Genomic DNA, 11507 nt, shown 5'->3' with positions numbered 1-11507 from the left:
AATTCAAGGGGTACCAACAAATATCAGTTATCCACTACTTATATTCGAACTCACAATTATTGAGGTAGCACTCAGTCACCTTCACCACTATACCAGCCCAGCAGATGATGTCATAGTTTACTTGGTCAACTTTACTAGAAAGCTACCCCGCGAAATCAAGAACTAGTTGGATTATCATCATCATGTCGCGACTACAGGGATTTGATCTGATGATCTTGAGAACCCAGGTCGGACACTTTAACCACTGCGCTAGCCGCTAGACTCTGTACGATTCCAGCTGAGTTTCCTTCTTCTAGTCAACATGAATCAACTGGCAAAGACTGTTAAAACCCGCACAAAACCTATAATAAATAAAATAGGTCTGCTCTCTTATGTAGCTGTAGGCCTAGTTTAGTATTAATGATTGCTGACAGAACTGCTGTTTATGGTTGCTTAGCGGTAGAACTAAAACAATTTCCCACCTCGTCTTCGGAAGCGTCTCACTTTGAAAATCTGGGCTACTTCAAAAGGGAATTGGAGGTGCATAGATCATTTTGACAATTGGGTCAATCTACGGCATGAGCTGAATTTATTGCAGAGTGGAACCAAATCAAAGTCACTAGCCTACATATCCAGTCTCAACACACACACAACAAATCTTGAAAACTTGAGAAGTGCTCCGAGGCGCAGAAAGCTCGTTTGGGTAGCGGCGCGCAATGAAACCTCCACACGCCTCGCAAAATGTGAAGCCTCATCTGGCATTGTCACGTGGTTTCTACGTTGCCGACACAAGCCTCGAAGCAAGGCTTCAAATGTTACGCCCACTTTTGCTCGAAGCAGGCTTCGAAGCCTCGCTTCAAGTTCCCCATCACTAGCTGCAGGTAGTCTGCGTCTTTCCTGCGCTGCCAGACTTTAACCGACTTTAACCACACTACAAAAGATCATGTGCCCTAGCCCTACCTTTATGACTCATATCTGGAACTAGATTGTTTTTAACCTGAACACACACGTGACATGACATGACATGAGTGACTTCCTTCGCCGCTGGTGGCAGTAGTTAGCGTCTGGTGGAATGCCCCTGCTGCAACCGAACAGATATGAAAGAGAAACTTGCATAACAAACAATGGGAATTCTGAGCTTGAACGCCACTCACGGAAAGGTACGTTTACAGTCTGCTATTTAATAACATATCGATGATAATGAGAGCCATGTGAACGTTACCTAAAGTAGGTCGCAGTTACTGTACTTTGTCCAAAGCTAACTGGCTAATGTTGTGTGCTAAACCGTTTGTGGGATGATGCTGGGTATGGTATCGATTTTATGCCAGAAACTGAACTAATTTCATGTTATCGCCATTCCGTTTTACCACGTTTGAATAATGTTGACAACCTCCAGCATCGTACATTGTGAATAAAGTTAGAGTCTAGTTCTACATCGCCAGTCAGCTGTCACAGAACAACAATGACGCAAAGTAGGCGAACTTGCGTCGTTAGCTTAGCTTGCGTAGGATGTGGTGGATATTATAAGAGGTTTGCGTTGACTCTCCTTGGTAAATACTGTGTTAATCCAGTAAGCGACCCAGCGTTCGTGTAAACACTTGTTTGTATGATGGACAGCAAACCTGCGATAGTGTTTGAGTTTCCCCACTTTTCCATGACTTACATAAGCTAAAAGAACGGGAAGTACCCAATGGAAGCATTCAGTTATCCTCGCGCAACAAAGTACACAGTGTGACCCAGCTGTCTACTGTACTGTGGTGTATTAAGCCATGCATGCATTGCTTCTCTCTCTTTCTTTTATAGGGCATGGATTTCTTCAGAACATTCGAGTATGTTGCTGCACTATGAACATCGCAATCAAATCACATTCCAAAGACCATTGCTGATTTCACAGGGCATTGTTTTGTTCTTCCAAACTATGGGAAATTACAGACCGATAGGAATATTTCTGGATTTTGTTTACACCGACAAAGGGAAATCTTGCTTTAATTGCACACACTTACACTCACAATTGTAAGGTTTACGACTGTGGTGTTTACACACCACTTTACTCAGTTGAAAACTGACAAATTCACCTCCACCTTGTGCACCCTTCATATTTTATGCTGAGGATTAGTCACATTGGTGCTAGGACTGAAGGGACTTTTTATTGTCGTTCTTAAAAAGTTGGCAACTTAAATATTAAAAAGCTGTGAACTACTTTTGGAATAAGCTTTTCCTCACTATAAGAAAGGGTTAGTGTGAATATTTGTTTTTAGCTTCTACCTCTGGCTTTTATACATTAAAACTATTTATTTTTTTTTAAACTGAATAATCCACAATACAACTGTCAGAATGCAAGGCCTGGCTCCAACCACTGTTTCCCCCAACTCCTCCTCCAACCCCATGCCCATTGAGCCCGCCATGGCTCCCTCTGTGGAGCTGGGGTTCACTGCCCTGTACACCTGCCTGTACGGAGGACTGTTCGTCATCGTGTACACCCAGCTCTGGCTCTTGCTGAAGTACCGCCATAAGCGCTGGAGCTACCAGAGCGTGTTCCTGTTCCTGTGCCTGTTCTGGGCCGCCCTGCGCACCACGCTCTTCTCCTTCTACTTCTGCAACGCGGTGTTAGCCAACCACCTGCCCACCGTGGCCTACTGGCTCCTCTACTGCTGCCCCGTCTGCCTGCAGTTCTTCACCCTCAGTCTCATCAACCTCTACTTCACACAGGTGAGCGGGGGTGCCGTCCGAGTCCTTATACTGTACCATAATCTACCCAGTGATTACCAACCAGGGGTACGAGTACCAAAATCGAGGTACAGCCATGGCCTAATGGGTGGTTTATGCCTCCAGATCAGCGTCACTGCATCATGATGCAGTGAGCCGCGCAGTTAACGTAGTGAAGCCCCCCCCCCATCACGCAGGTACTCTGGGGCACCTCCCCAAAATTGTGTCTCGACGCAGGGAGCGACGGCGTGAAAGGGCGAAAATAGGTCTCTGATTGGTCCTCTCGACCAGCCTGCTCTGTCCTCGAGTCGAGAACAAGCGCTACTTCCTTGTTCTAACCTTCGTCGGTCTACGGGCTGTGAGCTCTTCATTAAATAAGTTGCCCGTGTTTTGTTGTTTGATTTATTTACACGAACCGAAGACAACACATGCGCTTGCAAGTTACGACGCTGAAGTTATTTGGACAGTTGAACAGTGGTTCCGAGGTCGAGGAAACATTCCGCTTCGTCCTCGACAAATGAGCCACTTCTTTGTTCCAAACTACCACTGTGGCTGCCAGTGCGATCAAACATGCACGTGATATAAAGATTTAATGTTTCATTTTCATTCTCGTCGAGTCTGTGATGCTAAAAAACAACCGACACGTCTAGTTTACTCTTTGTATTGAAGGCAGTTTCAGCGTGGAATGACATCGCGCAGACCGTGCTTCAAAACAGGGCATAAACAAGAATTAACTGCATCATGGCTGCGTCAAGCTCACTCTGTGGCACAAGTAGGAAGCATAACTGAGCCTTAATGGTTAGGGGGGTGGTCTGAAGATCAGAGGGTTGCAGGTTCGAATCCCAACCTTACTTCTCCCTGCATCCATGGCTGAAGTGCCCTTGAGCAAGGCACCTAACCCCACATTGCTCCAGGGACTCTAACAATACCCTGAAAACTAATACATGTAAGTCACTTTGGATAAAACGCGTTAGCTAAGTGTAATGTAATGTACAAAGTATGTAAGCATACTGCAGGGGGTGTGTGGAAGAATGTGTTATTATCAAATGTACGGAGAAGAGACATATTGGGATAGAGGAAGAGATATGGTGGTGCATGAATGAGGGGGTACTCATGGTATAACAATAAGGCCTAGGGGGTATGCAGGACAAAAAAGGATGGAAAACGGTGATCTGCACTGATCAATAAGGCTGGACTTGGAACAACAATTACCTTTTCTACATTTATTACCTTTTCTACATTTATTATCTCTATTATTTTATTTTATTTTCCCCACCCTGATGACTATTCCTGTGTTTATTTTTGTCTTGAAATGTCCATGTGGGCTTTTGTGCATTTGTGTATTTATGTAAGCTACTGGATACCTGAATTTCCCCCTGGGGATCAATAAAGTTACTCTACTCTACTCTACTCTACTCTACAAAAAAGGGCTGGGCTTTTTTGTGGCCCCCTCTAAGTAATGGGCTGAGTCTGTATGAAAATCCAAAAATCCAAATAGCATCAGTCCTTGGTGACTGTCAGCGCTCTGGGAAATGCCCTGTATGTCAGATTACCAATCCAGACCTGCTGATCAAAAGATGGCAACACAATAATACAACCTAGATATGAAATGAATGAAGTGTTCCATAGGATAATATTTTTTAACCACACAAGAGCCCATGACGTTTTTTCACGTTCCGTGTGCATACGATGAGAGTTGTTTTGAGATGGAAGAACTAAGAAGGTAAACGGAGTCATGGTGCAGTCTAGCAAAAAATGTCACAAAATTGGTGGCTCCTAGTGTAATTTGTATTTCACATGCTGTTTTCTCAGATGTGGGATTGTCTTGGAGTTGTATTGTGTTGATTTTGGTGTTCCCTAATTGCTCTGTTGACATTTGTTTGTTCTGCTTTTTCTGTGGGGATGACTTTTTATTATCGCAAAGTCACATGAGTTGACATAAGATCATTGTGTGTGTTTTTCTTCAGGTCGTGCTGAAGGTGAGGGGGAAGTACAACTACGAACCAAGCCACGGCCTGTAAGTCTCTCTGTCACTGTGATGTTCAAGGAAAAAGAGAAAGTAAAATTCCTTGTGAAGTTGATAAACTTTTATGGCACTCCTCTTACTAAAGTTTAAAAGGTTATGTTAAATTCTGGTTACATGTAGCCAGAATTAAATGAATGCTTTTTAACGTAAGTAAGGAGGGCCTAAAAAGTTTTTTCATCTTTACATGGCTGTTTGGATGCAGGAAGTTTTTTTTTTTTTCACTAAACTTGGAAGTGACCCAGTGAAGCATTCCGTTCTCTCTTGTTTGGTCTAAAATTCCTTATGACTGAAGAAACTAACGCCAATGGAATGACGATAGACAGTAGAGACTATATTGCATTTGCCATTTTGTTACAACTAGATGTTGTTATTGTTGCATATTGTTTCCCTGCATTTCACTTGCAGTGCATTTTCCTACACAGCATACTGCATTTCGTTACACTGCATACAGTACATACAGTTTTAATGACAAAGTTGGTAGTAATTAATCTAGTGATTAATCTAGTCCATCTGAGTTGTGTAATCTAATAATCTGATCTATCTGGGTTGTCTGTGCTTGTTGGCACAGGTATGTGGCCCGCTTGGCCTACGCGGGCATGAGCGCCGTGTTCCTGTGCGTGAACGTGGCGTGCGCCGCGCTGGGCGAGCGGGGGGCGGGTGGCGACCAGGCCTGGAGGCTGGTGCTGGTGAGGGTGCTGGTCAACGATCTGCTCTTCATCGTACAGGCCGTCTGCCTGGCCTCCTCTCTCCTCCTCCTCAGCCGATATGCCCCCTCCACCATCCTCTACCTGCACAGCAAGGTAACGCAACACTCAACTGCACTGCACGCTGGCTATTTTATATGGTTAATGTGAAATGATGTGTGTAATGTCTTATGTATTCTGTATCTGTTTATGTATGCTACTGGACACCTTAATTTCCCACTGGATTAATAAATGATACTCTACTCTACTCTACTCTACTCTACACTGCACATTGTAAATACCCAAATACGGTCTACTGTGTTGGGGTATTATGTTTGGATGTTCTGAAAGGCTGTGTTGTCCTTCAATGATTCACTCAGATTAACTTGGTCAAGTTTTTCCCCCTCGCTTCTGTGGTATCTCATTTTGTACTGCAATTATCAGTAGAGGTTAACAAAATGCGGCTTGTAGTGTGTTGGCTGTGTTTGGTTTCCATAGACCCTTATATCCATGGATGAAGTGCCCTCTAGCAAGGCATCTAACCCTTGCATTGCTCTCGAGACTGTAACTAATACACTGTGCCTAAATAACTGAAAGTCACTTTGGATAAAAGCGTCAGCAAAGTCTTATTTAATGTAAAATGTGCTGTGTAGTTTGCTGACGTAGTTCTTTGTTGTGCTGACTTTGTTTATTTCACGTTATCAAGTAAAAAGCACACCCACAACTTTATATATCCACCATCCTCTCTACCTGAACAGCAAAGTAATGCCAACAGTGCTTCTACCCGTTCTGGGGCCCTAGACGAAAATGGCCCTCTATTATTTTTGCTGGCATTTGATATGATGCGACTGACTGTTGCTGGGCCCTTACAGGGGTCAGATTTGCTGGGGCCCTAGGCATATGCCTTGTCTGCCTATTGGTGATACTGTCTCTGGGTAACGCTTTGCTGCACGCTGACTATTTATCGCTTGGAAATACCCGAATACGGAATGAGTCTACCGTATCCTGGTGTTAGGTTTGGATGTACTGAGCGTGCGTGGGCCCTTGTTTTCGATGTGAGATCACTAACTCAGTTTTGTCAAGATTTTTCCGGCTTCTGTGGTGTTTCATTTTTTTCTATTGCTATGGTCATCCGTAGAGGTTTACAAAATGTGTCTTAGAATGTACAGTTTGTTTGCTGCATGTGGTTTCTCTACACCCTTGTCCATTGCTGAAGTCTCATAACCTAACCCTGGCTGTAACTAATACAATGGACCTAAATAACTGAAAGTCACTTTGGATAAAAGTGTCAGCAAAATGTAATTTCAAGTAAAATGTGCTGTGTAGTTTGCTGACAGAGTTGTTGTGTTGTTGTGCTGACTTTGTGTATTTCACGTAATCAAGCAAAAAGCACACCCACACCTTTTTTGTTTTTATTTCCCAGGGTGCATCAGTGTGCCAGACGCTGGTGCTGGGGGGAGGGGTGATCCTGCTCTTCTCCAGCCGGGCGTGTTACAACCTGGCCGTACTCATGCTGTCCAAAAACCACAAAGTGGAGTCCTTCGACTTTGACTGGTACAACGTCTCGGACCAGGTACGCAGAGACAGTGTGCTTATTTTCCTGCCCGCAGGCAGCTGCGCTTACACTGGAAATAAATCATGGTGCATCAAGTGCTGTATGATGCAAATGTTTTGCTGCTTTTTGTTTTTGTTGAATGAGATGAATGATATATGAATGAACGTAAAGATGAATGTCAACACACTGCTCCTGTGTTGCTGTGTTGTTCTTTTATTTTTCAAGTGAACGTTTTCGAGCCGTTCGCTCTTCATCAGACTGTAGTGAAAGACCTTATGTGGTCCATGTGCAGATTTCTGCAAATGTAGTCAGGATTTTCTAGACAAACTACAGTAAACAAAGGACTTATTTTGAACACGATTAAATTCAGTTGACAGGTGATCTCTGACAAAACAAAATGAAAGGAGAAAAACTAGTCCTTGGTCTGAAAAGGTTTGAGAAGCACAGTCTTAAAGGGAAACCTCTCCCCCTGCTTGGAAACATTTCCCATTGTCCCGTACTGGGTGACTTCTGAATAAAGTCCAGTCTAAAACCATCTGCAAGTCAACCTGAGATAGATAGATGGATAGATAGCCTTTATTGTCCCCAAGGGGAAATTCTTTATCAGCACAGGGGTGCCGTTGCAGCAGAGCATGCACCTAGAACAGACCTGTCAACCCAACTGTACATTACATGTATGCACAACACAGTAACACAGATCTAATCTATGTTTGATATTCAAATATATAAGGCATTGATGTCTGCAGTTTGTCATCACGTCATGCGCTGTACTGTAACAGTTTACCTTTTAAGGATATTGAAGTCTAACACACCATCTTAGAACACTATAGCCATTCATGTATTGTGTGGATGTGTGGTAGGCTGATCAGGTATACCTGGTGTAATGATATTGCTTTTGATTTTTTTTTTATATAACATTCATGTTAACCAGGAAGGTCCCATTGAGATATACAAATGTCTTCTACCAGGTAATCCTGGCCTAGACACAGCATGCAGCAAAGGCTACAGAGGAGGCACACCTTCAGGATTTTGAAATGATCATTGTTGGTGCTCTGTGTGAATGTGTTGTAGGCTGACTGACCGGCAGAGCGAGTTGGGTGATCGGCGCTACCTGGTGCAGCTAATGCCCATAAAGTAATTAGTAATGAATGGTAATTAATGTACAGCAATGCATATGCATCTTAGATAATCCACTAAAAACAAAAATCAATCCATACAACAGTGGCATTAGGTGTGGTTGCACCACGCTGACGACTTCTACCACTAAAACGTCATTGACCCACAAAGGATTACAAGAATTGGTGTGTTGTGTTTATTAGTGAGATGGGTGATTGGGGCTAGCTGGTGGAGTAATCCTGTAGTCTGATTATCATCGACTTTCAAATCTCTTTGAGACTTGGTCTGACCAAGAGCATAACCTTTCCCAAACGGCATGGTTGACCCGCCTCCCTTGGTTTGCTAATGGTTGTTTGCTTCCCGACAAAGTGGGAGGAGTTCCCGATTTTTCGGGAGCTCAGAAAGTACTTGCATTGCTCTTGACCTGACTAGCAGCAACGCTGAAGGTGTTGCGTCACTAGGAGGGCACGGCCTGGCTAGTAATCCTGTATGTCATTGATGTGTTTTAGAATTGAGGACTGACTACAGTCATTCATGTGTGGTGTGGATGTGTATTTCAGGCGGACCTTCAGAGTGAGCTGGGTGACCGGGGCTACTTGGTGTTCGGGGCCATCCTCTTCATCTGGGAGCTCCTCCCCACCGGCCTCCTCATCGCCATCTTCAGGGTTCGCAGGCCTCCACAGGAAGTGGTGAGTACATGCAGAGCTCTTCAGCACCTCATGGTATTGTAAAATGTGTTTCATGTTGCTTAAATATTTTGTTTGATCAGCGTTTCGGATGATGTGCGACATCAACAGCTTCCACAAAGTAGCCTATTGCACGCCTGTGCACAACTCACATGATGTGTGTTTACTACAGCTGAAACAATTGTAGCTTGAAATGAAAATATGGTATTTGTCATTACTATTTTGTCACAAGTCATTACACCTATACTACCTGTCCTAGACATATAGCAGTATTAACATTGAATGTTGACTTTCACGTTGACTTTGTAGAGCTACAGTCCTGCAGTTTCCAGCCAAGGGCCACGTTCCTACTTCTTTGATGACCCACGAAAAATGGAGGAGGACCGCGATGTGCCCTGGGGCTTTCACGCACACCCCCACAGCAGGTACAGTAGTCACTTTACTCTGTCCCACTTGAGGTCAGCACACAGTCACCAGAAAGGAAGGCAGTGGGTCTTTCTCAAAACCTAGGCCAGTGTCCTTCCAAGTGTATCAGCCTAATTAGTCACGCTCAGTGATTGGATACTCTTTATTAGTCACACCCAGTGATTGGATATTCTGTAGAGTTCACCAAAAAGTATCCAATCACTGGGCGTGACTAATTAGGCTGATACACTTGGAAGGACACTGGCCTAGGTTTTGAGAAAGACCCAGTGTGTCTCTGATGTACATTTTGGTTTCAATTTTCCATGGAAACCTTTGTGAAGCTTTACCTTTCATGTTACCTGTGAAATTTAGCAACTCAAGTTCTTTTTCTGTTTTCATAAATCACTCATAGCACACGTGACTCTGTGAGACAATGAATGTCGTAATAGACTGTAAACTCGAAAGTAAAAAGTCATAAATGTGGAGTCTGGGGGGAAAAAACTTTCACAATTTCTCAAATCCATGCTCATGTTGATGCTTGGATTAAACAGATTAAACTTTGATTAAACAGACATTTATTTCACAATGCCATATGTTTATAAAATATCAAATTTTGGACCATCTCTCCATTCTTTTTGTGTCCATGGCTGGTTTTCCCCTGGACTCCTCAGATGTGCTTACCAGGCACATCGTCCTGTGCAGGCAGTTTGCCTACTGTGTGTGTTTTGACTTGCGTATCTTGGACTTTGGTCCGTCACTGCTAGCCAGGCTTAACACTGACCCCTATCGTGTTTTATCTCTTGCTCTCTCGTTCAGCTGGTTTGGCGCAAGCGAGACGCAACCCCTCCTCTTCGCCAATGCCAATGACCAGACCAATCAGCACCACTCCCTCTACTCCACTCCCCAGACCTGAATGTGCGCCTCCAAATCAAGAGTAATCATGTGGGCATTTCCAGGACGCTCGTCAAGGGGGAAGGAAGTATTTTGCACTCGGACTGCCGTAAGGCATTTCTCTCTAGGCTTTTCCCCCCAAGACGCTCACCCATTTGTTGTTGACTAACCAGTGTACACTATGTAGTGTGACAAGTCAGTATCTTCAGTGCTGATTGGCTACATAGTGTACTACAGAGGGAACAAGGGAAAACATTTTTTATTTTATTTTCCCTAAGACTGTATTTGCACCTTCACATTCCAAAATGGACCACTAGTCTGCACGAGACCAAAACACCTGTGTGGAATGGCACCTGAGATTTCTCCGGATGAGATGAGGTCATCGGAAATCCTAGTAGCTCATTGGTTTACTTAAAGGAGAATTTGAGTCACCCCACTTCTGGTAGGCTCCAAGGTACCTTATGGGGCTTATAAAGTTGAAGCTTGCAAGTTAACACATCTTAACATGTTCTCTACAGTGACCAGTATCTCTCCAACGACAATGCATGTCACTCAAGTCGAGTATAAAAAAAACAGAGGATGCGTTTTGTTACGCATGAATGTACAATGGTAGCCAAATTGCATAGCCTTACGGCAGTATATGCGTTAGAAGAACAAGGGTTCCCAACCTTTTCCAACTTGGGGCCCAGTTGGAAATATTCACAAATGTTCAGGGTCCACCTTGCTTCGTATCCCAGATTGGCACATTTTAAGACAATAGGCACGTGGAAAAGAACCATGTTAGGGTGTCTTGGCAACCAACCTCCTCACAGATCCATGACTGAGGGATACACGATAAACACATATGCCCGTAGTATTGCAAAATTGATGCCAGAGCTTTTCTCTGTAGATGCTCGATCCAGTTGTCTTGGAGAGAAGTGCTTAGGTCCTGTGAGCCCGACCAGAAGGGGTGTGACTTAGGCTCTCAATAACCAGCGGTGTACCAAAATTTTACTTCTTTATTCCCTGAACATTTTTCCATGAATGTCACCTAGTCTTAGTACTTGTGGATGAAAAGGGTATGTATATTTCTAGGACTTGTTCCTCTGTAATGATTCTAGTCTGTAACCACAGTGGTTTGTATTTTTAAATACGTCAACGTGTTAAGACTTATTCCTAAATTATTTTACTATGACCTACAAAAATTTTGGATGTATTTTATTAGCTTTGTTTTTTGCTTGTTTTTTCCAGATGTTAAAGGGAAAAATGATTGATCAAGGAGCTTGAGTTTGCAGTGTATTAATGTATTAATACAGTATGTTGCTCACTTTACAAGGGAATTTTGTAAGAGATTGCATTAATATATAAGTAATTAAACCATTTTGTGTGTTGGTATTTTTTCTTAAATCCCTGTAAGCTTATACTGTACATACACTGTATTTTGTCACAAACCATAAAAATTGTCTACATGCAAAAGACCC

At 43.3% G+C, this 11507-nt stretch overlaps 1 protein-coding gene across 1 annotated transcript; it reads left to right on the top strand.

The window, feature by feature from the left end:
- The first annotated feature begins 1017 nt into the window (after positions 1-1017).
- gpr137 (G protein-coupled receptor 137) lies at positions 1018-11419 on the top strand. The gene is made up of 8 exons (XM_063190198.1): positions 1018-1139; positions 1783-2688; positions 4653-4702; positions 5280-5511; positions 6818-6967; positions 8626-8754; positions 9061-9176; positions 9973-11419. The coding sequence occupies exons 2-8, from the start codon at positions 2314-2316 to the stop codon at positions 10067-10069; spliced, it is 1149 nt and encodes a 382-aa protein (XP_063046268.1). The 5' UTR covers positions 1018-1139; positions 1783-2313; the 3' UTR covers positions 10070-11419.
- Positions 11420-11507: the final 88 nt, after the last annotated feature.

Source organism: Engraulis encrasicolus, chromosome 23 (genome assembly GCF_034702125.1).
Source record: "Engraulis encrasicolus isolate BLACKSEA-1 chromosome 23, IST_EnEncr_1.0, whole genome shotgun sequence".
NCBI lineage: Eukaryota > Metazoa > Chordata > Actinopteri > Clupeiformes > Engraulidae > Engraulis > Engraulis encrasicolus.
The sequence above is the reverse complement of the archived record's forward strand: the minus strand, read 5'-3'. Positions and strand labels throughout refer to the sequence as shown.

Bases quoted from the DNA above. Each gene is read 5' to 3' on its own strand.
- gpr137 (XM_063190198.1), top strand. From the start codon at position 2,314: ATGCAAGGCCTGGCTCCAACCACTGTTTCCCCCAACTCCTCCTCCAAC. The intron at 4,703-5,279 runs GTAAGTCTCTCT...TTGTTGGCACAG, and splicing joins TACGAACCAAGCCACGGCCT to GTATGTGGCCCGCTTGGCCT. The intron at 6,968-8,625 runs GTACGCAGAGAC...TGTGTATTTCAG, and splicing joins GGTACAACGTCTCGGACCAG to GCGGACCTTCAGAGTGAGCT.